Source organism: Amblyraja radiata, chromosome 20 (genome assembly GCF_010909765.2).
Source record: "Amblyraja radiata isolate CabotCenter1 chromosome 20, sAmbRad1.1.pri, whole genome shotgun sequence".
NCBI classification, from domain to species: Eukaryota; Metazoa; Chordata; class Chondrichthyes; order Rajiformes; family Rajidae; genus Amblyraja; species Amblyraja radiata.
The window spans coordinates 24404347-24416636 of NC_045975.1; the positions used below are offsets into that span (position 1 = coordinate 24404347).

The following is a 12290-nucleotide window of genomic DNA, read 5'->3' on the forward strand; positions in this document are numbered from 1 at the left end:
GGCTTGGACATCGGGAGAGAAATGGAAAACAGGGGAGAGAAAAGACTTGGCCTTCCATCACAGTGGGTTCACTGTGATGGATGTTTTTGTAAATTGAATTGTGTGTATGTCTGTAGGAAATTGTCTTTGTTTGTATGGCTGTGGAAATGGAGTTTCGTTTGAGCCTCATTGAGGTTCAAATGACATGTAATAAATATTGATTGATTGATTGATTGACCTGCGCTTGGTCTTGCCGATGTACAAAAGTTGACACCTGGAACAACGGATACGGTAGATGAGGTTGGAGGAGATGCAAGTAAACCTCTGCGACGGCTGATGGGGTGGAAGGTGAGGACAAGCGGAACTCTATCCTTGTTGTGAATGGAGGGAGGGGGAGAAAGAGCGGAGCTGTGGGATATTGAGGAGACCCTTGTGAGAGCCTCATCTATAATGAAAGAGGGGAACCCTCGTTTCTTGAAGAATGAGGACATCTCCGATGATCTAGTATGGAAAAACATCCTGGCGCAGATGCGGCATAGACGTAGGAATTGGGAGTAGAGTCTTTACAGGAAGCAGGGTGGGAAAGAGTGTAGTCTAGGTAGCTATGGGAGTCAGTAGGTTTGTTGTAGATGTCGGTCAATAGTCTGTCTGCTGTGATGGAGACGGTGTGATCTAGAAACGGTAGGGAGATGTTGGAGATGGTCCAGGTGAATTTGAGTGCAGGAGGGAAATTAGTCGTGAAGTTGATGAAGTCAGTGAGTTCTGCATGGGTGCAGGAGGCAGCACCACTGCAGTCGTCAATGTAGCGGAGGTAGAGTTCAGGGATAGGGCCAGTGTACACCTGGAACAGTGATTGTTTGATGTACCCAACAAAGAGGCAGGCATAGCTGGGGCCCATGCGAGTGCCCATAGATTGCCTTGGATTTGGAGGAAGTGGGAGGAGTCGAAGGAGAAGTTGTTGAGGGTAAGGACCAGCTCTGCTAGGTGGAGGAGATTATTAGTAGACGGAAATTGGCTGGTTCTGTGGTTGAGGAAGAAATGGAGGGCTTTAAGACCTTCCTGGTGGGGGATGGAGGTGTAGAGTGACTGGACATCCATGGTAAAGATGAGGCAGTAGGGGCCTGGAAAACGGAAGTCGTTGAAGAGACGAAGAGCGTGTGAGGTGTCTTGGACAGGTAGGGAGGAATTGGACCGGGGTGGAGGGGATAGGATGGAGTCAAGATATGTGGAAATTATTTTGGTGGGACATGAACAAGCAGAAACAATGGGTCTGCCAAAAGAGAGGTATTCACTGGCATTTCCCAGCACAATCTTTTGAGCTTGAAGAAGGGTCCCGACCCCAAATGTTGCCTATCCATGTTCTCCAGAGATGCTGCCTGACCCGCTGAATTACTCCAGCGCTTTGTGTCTTTTTGAAAACCAACATCTGCAGTTCCATGTATTTACACCTTAGTTGCTTGTTTTGTTCCTTTTTCAGGTTCCTTTATCTACTTCTTTTTTTTTAAACCCTTCACTGTTCCTATTCCATCTCAGTTTCTCCTAAGCAATTCCTTTGCACAAAATGCTTTGAATATTCTCCTCATCTCCCTCACTTCTTTTATAATCGTCTTATATTGGCATCTTTTAACTGACCAGCGACAATAGTTGTTCTTTTTGCACAAAATCATTGATAATTCTGAACACTTCTATTGCCTCAAGCCGAAGATAGTTCATATATATTTTAATGGCTTCAAGCTGCTTTAGGAAATCCTGCAGTTTAATATCAGAGGGGCTCAGGAAATTAACTCTCTCAACTGTACTTGGATGACTGGCTGGAAAAAACATTTTTTTAAACATGCTTTCTCTTGCTTTCTAGATTCCACGTTTTATCTAAACAAACTATCAGGTTTATGAGCGACAGCTTCCTTTTAAAAAACTGACTCTATGAAACATTATTTTTTCGCAATTTTCCATGGGAACATGTGGGAAACACAGTGGCGCAGCCAGTAGAGCTGTTGTCTCCCAGCACCACAGATCTAGATTCAGTCCTGACCACGGGTGCTGTCTGTGTGGAGTTTGCATGTTCTCCCTATGACCACATGGGTTTCCTCCGTGTGCTCTGGTTTCCTTCTACATCCCAAAGACAGGCGGGTTTGCAAGTTATTCGGCTTCTGTAAATTGTTCCTAGTGTAGGGAGTGGATGCAAAAGTGGGAAAACATAGAACTAGTGTGAACGTGTGATCAATGGTTGATTTGGACAGTGGTCTGAAGGGTCTGTACCATGCTGTATCTCTAAACTAAATTAAATATTGTTTTGATTCAATACAGTGGATATTACTCTCTTCAAATGATTTATGTGATTAGAAAAGAGAGTTTTGGATAATTGAATGTGCTAGAGTTTGTAGTAGGGTTCGTTAGATGACCTGTTCTTGTCGATCCTGCATTGGAATTAGACCGTTCTTCGAGATTGCTAGCCATAATCTAATTGAAGGGACCAAGGAGTTAATCACTCTACCTCACTCAGGCATAACTGAAAAGTGCTGGAGGAAAAGCTGGTAGAGCTCTTATCCCACACCGCCAGAGACCTGGGTTCGATTCTGACCCCACGTGTGGAGTTTGCATATTCTCCCTGTGACCGATTGGGTTTCCTCTTGTTGCTCCGGTTTCCTCCCACATCCCAAATACATGTGGGTTTGTAGGTTAATTGGCCTCTGTAAATTGCCCATGGTGTGTAAGGAGTGGATGTGAAAGTGGGATAACACAGAACTGGTATGAACAGGTGATCGACGGTCGGTGTGAACACAGTGGTCTGAAGAGCCTACTTCCATACTGTATCTCTAAACTAAACTCAACAGGTCTGGCAGCGTCCATGGAAGGAATGAACAACTGATGTTGCAGCTCGGGACCCTTCTTCAGAGCTTAAATTACATCTGTCCATTCCCTACAAAGATGCTGCCTGACCAGCTAAGTTCCTCCGACACTTGTGTTTGGCTCGGGATTCCAGCATCTGCAGTTCATTTAGTCTTCACTGACATTTTAACTTCACGCTTCATTGATCCGATTACATAGCCATGACGGCCCCATACCTGTGAGGTTGCCAGGATTAAGGCAGCCATGAGCGTTGGAATCCAACCAGACCCAAAATATGACAACGTAAACCAGGCTAGGAATTCCAGGAGAAAAAGCTGGCCAAGGTGGAGGGAGAAAAAGACCAGATCTGTCTTAAATAGTTCCATGTCCTCTGCTGTTTTCCGCAAGGCCCGAAAATCTTCAATCAACTCTAGCTGCAAAGAAGAGTTCATGGAAACTTCAGTAAACTATATTGAACAATATATTTTTAATAATTCATTTTTACATTATTTCAAATCGATGTGAATTAATCACTTTCCCCAAGGTATGAAGTGAAATCTCCCATAAAGTGTCTAGGGAAAAGTCCATAATAAAAGCGGCACCACAGTGGTAGAGTTGCTGCCTCACAGCGCCGGAGACCTGAGTTCAATCCTGACTACGGGTACTGTTTGTGCGAAGTTTGTACATTCTCCCTGTGATTGTGTGGGTTTCCTCTGGATGCTCGGGTTTCCTCCCACATCCAAAAATATGTGCAGGCTTATAGGCTAATGGGCCTCTGCAAATTGCTTTCTTATCTCTGGCCTTTGTTCCAACCATCTACCTATCAACCCACCCCCACCCCCATCGCCTGTGTTGATCTTTTCCTGCCACTCCTCTCTTCCAGCTTTCTGGTGCCCCCCACCCCCTCCCCCCAACAATCAGTTTGAAGAAGGTTCTGAACACAAAATGTCTATCTATGTTATCCTGAGATGCTGCCTGACCAGCTGAGTTACTGCAGCACTTGTTTAATTTTGTGTATAAACCAGCATCTGCAGTTCTTTATTTCTACACCTGAACTCCATTTAGTTAGCTGATACCTGACAGGAACTTAGTGGGAATCTGGACAAAACAACTAGATAAGAGAAAAGTTGGGGGTTCCCAGTACACATAATGAGGCATCTTTTGGAAGGCACGTCAATGTAGAGGTTATTCATCGAAGGCATCGACTTGCATAAAATAGCCTGATAGTACACAGCTCACATATGACGGCTGTTTACTTGACTCATTAACGGGAAGCTGAGGAACTAAAAAACATTAGACACAAAATGCTGGCGGGACAGGCAGCATCTCTGAAGAGAAGGAATGGGTGACGTTTCGGGTCGAGACCCTTCTTCAGACTGATTGGCTCAACCCGAAATATCACCCATTCCTTCTCTTGAGAGCAGCTGCCTCCAGCATTTTGTGTCTCGGTTTAATCCAGCATCTGCAGTTCCTTCTTACATAAAAAACATTATTGAAGCTTAAATCAGTGGGCGTAAAAAAAAGAGCAAAAATGGTAATAAAACGTAATTTCCTTCTCAGCAAAAGGAAACTTAACCAAACTTAGATCAAATTACAGGGAGTCGCAAACATTGCAAGCACACAAAAGGCCATCTGTAAGGTAGAGCTTTATATCAATGTGCAAGGAGGTAATTGGATTACAGAGAGTATCTGTGTTGTTGAAATCCATTGCTTTCAACTCTGCATTAGTGATGTAAACTGAATCTTTTAATAAATTATTTAATGATGTTCTTCTCCATTCTGACTGACCCGAGCACTGAACTATGACTAATGTGTGCAGATAAAGAAACTTGTAAACCACCACAGAAACTATGTGCATTTCCACATTTCTGCTCACTGGACAATTAGTGTCGGGGTCGCTTCAGGGGACAAGGTCACCTAGACATCTTCCCTTCGGTTCCCACAAGCCGTCAGGCACGACGATGTGCTTCAAGGAGTCCTGTTCAAAGTGGTAGTGGTTTAAAGATACCAGCATCAAGCACTCCTTTAGTTTAGGAAGGAACTGCAGATGCTGGTTTATACCAAAGATAGACACAAAATGCTGGAGCAACTCAGCGGGTCAGGCAACATCTCAGGAGAAAAGGAACAGGTACAGGAACAGGTGTCTATCTACTCCTTTAGTTTAGAGATACAGCGTGGAAACAGGACCTTCGGCCGACCGTGTTTGCATCAACCAGTGATCACCCGGACACTGACTCTATCCTACGCGCTAGAGACAATCTTACCGATGCCAATTAACCTACAAACCTGCACGTCTTTGGAATGTGAAAGGAAACCAGAGCACCCGAAAAAAACACGTGTAGTCACAGGGACAACATACAAACTCCATACAGACAGCCCCCTTAGTCAGGATCAAACCCGGGTCTCCGGCGCTCTAAGACAGCAACTCTACCGCTGTGCCATGCCAGGTTTACCACTCCTATGCCAAGTATGTCACAATAATTATAGTTTTCCCCTCTTAATTCGACATTGATTTGCTTGAATAATATATTAGTTCAAATTGAAAATACGCCATGAGAAAAATTCTGTATGCTTAGGCTAAACTGTCTCCCTGATGCTACTATTTATTTTAAAGGAAGTAATAGTGAATAGATATGTTTAATTTGCTTAAGTATTGACATAGATTTGCGCTCTGCCACCTTACTGCTGTGGACTCATCAACATTATCTTTTGGACCCACCTTCAAGGTTGACTGAGCAGCTAATAAAAAGAAGTCCTAGATTTTAGGCAAAGTATCTAAACATAACAATTCAAATCAACAGCAAAATGAAAAATCTTAGGTCTCCATATTATGCAATGACAATAAAGTAATCCAATGATCTGAGGCAGCACAGTGGTGCAGCAGGTGGAGCCGCTGCCTCACAGCACCAGGAACCTGGGTTCAATCCTGACCTCGGATACCGACTGTGCAGAGTTTGCACGTTTTCCCTGTGACCACCTGGGTTTCCTCCAGGTGCTCTGGTTTGCACCCACATCCCATAGATGAGCTAGGTTTGTAGGTTGTGTTTAAGAAGGAACTGCAGATGCTGGAAAATCGAAGGTACACAAAAATGCTGGAGAAACTCAGCGGGTGCAGCAGCAGCTATGGAGCGAAGGAAATAGGCAACTTTTCGGCCCGAAACGTTGCCTATTTCCTTCGCTCCATAACTGCTGCTGCACCCGCTGAGTTTCTCCAGCATTTTTGTGTACCTTAGGTTTGTAGGTTAATTGGCCTCTGTAAATTGTCCATAATATGTAGGGAGTGAATGTGGAATTGGGATAACATAGAGCTGGTGTGAATGGTTGATCCATGCTCGGCGTGGACTCAGTGGACCAAAGGCCTGTTTCCATGCTGTATCTCTGAACTAAACTAAACCAAACTCAACTAAACACCTTCCAAACACTTATACAATACAATACAATACAATACAATACAATTTATTGTCATTTGATCCTCAGTGAGGCTCAAACGAAATTCCGTTTCCACAGCTATACAAACAAAGACAATTCCTAGACATACACACAATTTAGTTCACACAAACATCCATCACAGTGAACCTACTGTGATGGAAGGCAAAGTCTTTTCTCTCCCCTGTTCTCCATGTCTCTCCCGATGTCCAAGCCCCAGGCGGGCGATGATAAGTCTCACGGCCATTTTAGGCCGTGCCGGGCGATTTACGGCCCCGCTCCTGGTCTAGAAGTCTCGAAGTTGGAGCCCCCGGCGGGTGCTGGAATGTCCCACGGCCATGAAGCCGTGCTGGGCGATGTATGACCCCGCTCCGGGTCGTTCCAACCCCGCGACACGGGCTGGAGAAGTCGCGTTGCGGGAGCTCCGGGAAGTGGTCTCTCTCTCCCCCCGGACCCGCGAGCTCCCGATGTCCCAGTCCACCGGACCTGCGGCTGCGTTGCTGGAGCCTCCGAGCCCCAGGAGTCGAGTCGCAGCAGCGAGTCACCACCGCTCCCCACGTTCCGAGGCCGGCCAGCCCCACGATGGTGAGTAGTCCGCAGCTCCGCATTCTCCCGAGCCCCCGGGTCGTTCAGGCTGGAGACCGCTCCACGGTGCTAGGCCCCAACGACAACGGAGACCCGACAGGGAAAAGGTCGGGTCTCCCGGACAGGGAAGAGATTTTAAACAGTTTCCCCCGCCCCCCACATATACACATTTAAAACCAATATTAAAAAACACCAACACTACATTTAACTAGACAAAAAAAAAAAAAAAAAAAGACAGACAGGCTGTAGGGGCCGCTGCAACGGGTGAGTCGCGCCGCCAAACTGCAGGTGCTGGTTTACACTAAAAAGACAATGTTGCTGGAGTAACTCCATGTGCCAGGCAGCATCTCTGGGGAACATGGATAGGTAATTTGTTTACCTGCCAGTTTACTTGCTGCCAGTACCAGGTTAGTAAGGGGTCTCCAATGAGGTAGATGGTATGTCAGAACCATTCCCTAGTTTGTGATGGGATGGTTTAGATGTCTGATAACAGCTGGGAAGCAGCTGTCCCTGAATCTAGAGGTGCTCGTTTTCACACATCTTTACCTCTTGCGGGATGGGAGAGGGGTGAAGAGGGAGTAACTGGGGTGTGACTGGTCCTTGATTAGGTTGGGACCTGAGAGCAGATCAGTGGGCTTGTGCTGTTTTTTTAAAGGAAGCATTGCTGATAGATATTTTTTTTTAAAGAAACAAAGTATTGGAGGGGTGGGGGGTTCAGGCAGCGTTCCTGAAAAACATGGATTGGTGACGTTTCAGGTCTGGACCCTTCCAAAGCATCCTGATCTGAAACATTACCTATCCATGTTCCCCAGAGATGCTGCCTGGCACATGGAGTTACTCCAGCAACATTGTCTTTTTAGTGTAAACCAGCACCTGCAGTTCCTTGTTTCTACTTACTGATAGATATATTCTCTCCATGTTCTCCAGAGATGCTGCCTGACCCGTTGAGTTAATCCAGTACTTTTTGTCTTATTTGTAAACCAGCATCTGAAGTTCCTTGTGCCTACTGATCGATATATTTAAGTTGCTTAAATAAGATTATAGATTTAGTATTAAGTTGTGCACCACTGGTATCTGGCCAAGCCGGTCTAGTGCATGCCCCTACCTCAACACTGCACACTGGATTTACACTCAAGTGGAACCTCACTCTTATCATCATCCCTCATTACCCCATCACAAAACATATCCTTGCCTCCTCAGATTTTGGTGCCTTTTTCACGGATGGGTCTATCATAGAACGCAGAACAGTATAGATAGACAAAAAAGCTGGAGTAACTCAGCAGGTCAGGCAGCATCTCTGGAGAAACAGAATAGGTGCCGTTTCAGGTCGAAACCCTTCTTCAGACTTCTTCAGACCCGCTGTGTTATTCCAGCATTTTGTGTCCATCTTCGGTGTAAACCAGCATCTGCAGTTCCTTCCTACACATAGAACGGTACAGCACAGGAACAGGCCCTTCAGCCCACAATGTCTAAGCCAAACATGATGCCAAGACTAACTCTTATCTGCTTGCCAATAACCCATATCCCTCCATGCCTTGCATTTATATACAAGTGCATCTCCTGTCTATTGACAGCTGAGAATCTGCACGGCTCGATTTCTGTCTTGATTAAGAGCACTTTTCATTGCATCTAACATGTACCGACTATGACCCATTAATACGTGATGAGGCTGCATCACGGGAATTTAACTCTACAGTAACTGATCTGGCATGAATAGAGAGGGGGGACCTTTTCTTTGGAGCTGATCCCTGTCTGTGTGGTCGTCATGCATGGGGAACCAGGAGAAGAAGTGATCCTCGCCCTGACATTAGTAACATTGAACGTGTACAAAAAACCTCCTAATTATTAATGACTACAATGATTGAGGAGTTGGCACCTATCCACTCTCACACAGAATGTGGATCACAATACAATGGCGACTTGAATTTCTTTTTGGCCTGCTCTCGTTAAAAAGACTCTTTCGGGAGAAGCTGTAGAAGGACCCGTCTATTTTTGCTGAGGGATCAGAAACCAAGGGGAATAGATTTAAAGTAATTGATGGAAGGATTAAGCATCCCTGGAAGTGCAGCATCAATTGATATTTATATGCTGCTTTATTAAACCATTATAGGATGCTTAGTAGCAATGTTTCACACATTGGAACTCAAAAGAACCAGGCTTACTTATTTTTTCTCAAAAGCTAACATACAGTGCTCCAAAATATAGTAAATGGAATGAACTGTCACAGATTAGAGCATCGATTCATCAGTTTGTTTAAAGTTAATGGCAAGCTCCGTAACAGCATTGATGTACACGGGGATCTTGGCATCCAAGTCCATAGCTCCCTAAAAGTAGCAACACAAATAGGTAGAGTGTATATGATATGCTTGCCTTCATTAGTCAGGACATTGAGTATAAAAGCCATGATGCAGCTTGATATGGGTCTGGTTAGGCTGCCTTTGGAGTATTGTGTGCCGTTCTGGTCATCCCATTACAATGAGGTTGTGGAGGCTTTGAAGAGGGTTCGTTGAAAAGTTTATCGTTGAATTACTCTATGTCTTTCTTCCCCCTCAGTTTGCTCTGTTTCAAGGAGGATCGTAATAAAAGACGGAACAGACATAAGGGTAGGCCATTCAGCCTCTCAAGCATTCTCACCTTTCAATAACATCAAGGCTCATCCAGTCTTACCTCAACACTATTTTTCAGCTCTTTCTCATACCTCTTGACTTCCTGTTTGCAATGTGCCAATGGCTTCAACTTCACAACTCTCCAGAAATCCAGTCAAGACCCTCCGAGAGAAGACATTTCTCCTTTTCTCTGCATTAAAGGGGCAACTTCTTCTTCTGCCTCCACCAAGATACACTCTCTCAGCAACCCCCTCGGGATGTATTAGGCTCCATATGATCACCTCTCACTCTTCTTAATATAATTAGATAAAGGAATGAAAGTGTGGCATCATAGTTAGGTTGCAAGATTAGCAACAAGAGTTCCAGACCATTGATCGATCCTGAGTCAAGAGTTCAAATCCAAACAAGGCAGCCAGGACAATTAAATTCAAGTATTTTATGTGCGGCACAGTGGAGCAGCGGTAGAGTTGCTGCCTTACAGCGCCAGGGATCCGGGTTCGAATCTGACTATGGGTGCTATCTGGACGGATTTCGTACCTTCCCCCTGTGACCACGTGTGTTTTCTCTGGATGCTCCTGTTTCCTCCCACACTACAACAACGATTTGTAAGTTAGTTGGCTTCGGTAAAATTGGTCCTAGTGTGTGGGATAGTGTTAGTGTACGTGGTGTTCGCTGGTCAGTGTGGACTCATTGGGCTGAAGGGTCTGTTTCCACACTGTATCTCTAAAGTCTAAAGAAACTCAACTCGTCAACCGTCCTACATTTGCCCACCCTTTCACCCAGTGAGCCTTCTTTGCCCAATACAAGTTTATCCATCCTTAAACACAGAGACACATACTCTAGAAGTACTCCAGCTGCAGTCTCACCGTTACCTGTAAAGTTGCCTCAAAACCTCCTTCATTTATAACCCATGCCCCTTTCAATAAAGCACCACATTCCACTAGCCTTCCTAATGACTTGCTGTGCCTGCTTGCTAACTTTCATATAAAGTGTTTCATATAAAGCACCTAAATCTCTTGTACCCCCACAATCTTCAATCTTCCACGATATAAATAATAATTATATTTTTCATTCTTCATAACAAAGTGGATAACTTCATATTTTCCCATTTTACACACCATCTGCCAATTTCCAGTCCCCTTGCTAACATTATTCATATCCTTTTGCAACCACCTTACAATTTCTTCACTACTTGCCAACCCATCTTTAGACTTTAGAGATTCATTGCAGAAACAGGCCCTTCGGCCCACCAACATGCCGACCAACAATCACCCTGTACACTAAGGGTTAATTTACAATTTTATCGAAGCCAATTAACCTACAAACCCGTGCGTCGTTGGAGTGTGGGAGGAAACCAGAGCACCAGGAGAAAACCCAGGCGGTCACGAGGAGAACGTACAAACTCTGTACAGATAACACCCATAGTCAGGATCAAACCCGGGACTCTAGCGCTATAAGGCAGCTACTCTACCACTGTGCCACTGTGCTGCCGCAAAGATACACACCTATCTTTGTATCATCATAAAATGTGGCTACAGTATACTGAATCCTTTCTTCAAGTCACAAATAGAAGTAGCTGAGGCCCCAGCTCTGGTCCCTGTGCTATCCCATTAATGACTGCAAACTCCACACAGACAGCACCCGAAATCCGGATTTAAACCTGGGTTTCTGGCATTGTGAGGCAGAGGCTCTTGTAGCTGCACCACCATGCCTCTCAAAACATACTGAAAAGCATATTTACATTTAATTATTGGGCTATTTTAATACAGTGATTAATCTATTCAAATTAAACAAGAAATATAATATTAAAAATGACAAATGTCTGCTTTAAAACGGTGTGTGTTAAATTTAGGTCAAAAGAACCATTGTCGAGAAACTAAGCAAGATTTCACCTTCTTCTGGTGGTCCTGGCCAGTCTCTCCCGGTGCTAGCTCACCAAGCAGAAGTGGTTTCAGAAATTTTCGGACAAAGGTCAGGTTTGGATGGAAAGCCTGGAATGCATCCTGTAATGAAAAAAAACACAAGCGATAAAAAAACAAAACATGACCTTTCACAGAAGGAAAAATGCAAATATTCTAAACCAATAAACTCATTGTGACTTCCAAAGCATGTTCAGTTTAGTTTAGAGATACAGGAAGGAAACAGGCCCTTCAACCCACCAAGTCCACACCGACCATCGATCAGCCTTCACACCAGTTCTGTTATCCCACTTTCGCATCCACTCCCTACACATTAGGGGCAATTTACAGAAGCCAATTAACCTACAAATTTGAACATCTTTGAAATGTGGGAAGAAACCGGTGCGGCCGGAGAAAACCCACATGGTCACCGGGAGAACATGCAAACTCCACACAGGCAGCACCTGAGGTCAGGATTGAACCGGGTCTCTGGCACTGTGAGGCAACAGCTCCACCGCTACGCCACTGTGCTGCCCTTGCACAGGGTGATATTAGCATTGGGTACATTTATTAATTATTTATCAATTATCAAATACTCCCTACCGCAGCAATGAACCGCTGATACAAATCTGGTACAAGTGACAGTGATGGTAATAAAAAAATACAAAGTCTTGTGCCAGCATTTGCAAAAGCAGAGCGGTGTGCTGAGCATGGAGTCTATACCCACTCAATTCACACGTCATCTCTATACAGAAGACAAAGCTATGGTGGCATTTAACCATTACTATTTAAATTATCCTTCCTGCTGCAATTGGCATTAAATGATCCTCTTCCCAACAAAAGCAAGATTCCACATCCAGGTATTTCCCAAGATATTTCCAATGTTTTAATGATCTTTCAATTACCATGCTCCTGTCCACATTGTGGGGACTTCTCTCCCTCGTGCTTTCTCTCTCTTTTACATCCT

At 44.6% G+C, this 12290-nt stretch overlaps 1 protein-coding gene across 2 annotated transcripts in view; it reads right to left on the reverse strand.

Moving 5' to 3' along the window:
- Nucleotides 1-12290, reverse strand: part of fads2 (fatty acid desaturase 2) — a 50007-nt gene that overhangs the window by 16925 nt on the left and 20792 nt on the right. For both annotated transcript variants that reach the window (XM_033039058.1, XM_033039057.1), the window contains 2 exons: nt 11318-11428; nt 3045-3242 (listed from right to left, as the gene is read on the reverse strand). In XM_033039058.1, the coding sequence (XP_032894949.1) occupies nt 3045-3242; nt 11318-11428 (309 nt within the window). The remainder of the gene's footprint in view (nt 1-3044; nt 3243-11317; nt 11429-12290) is intronic.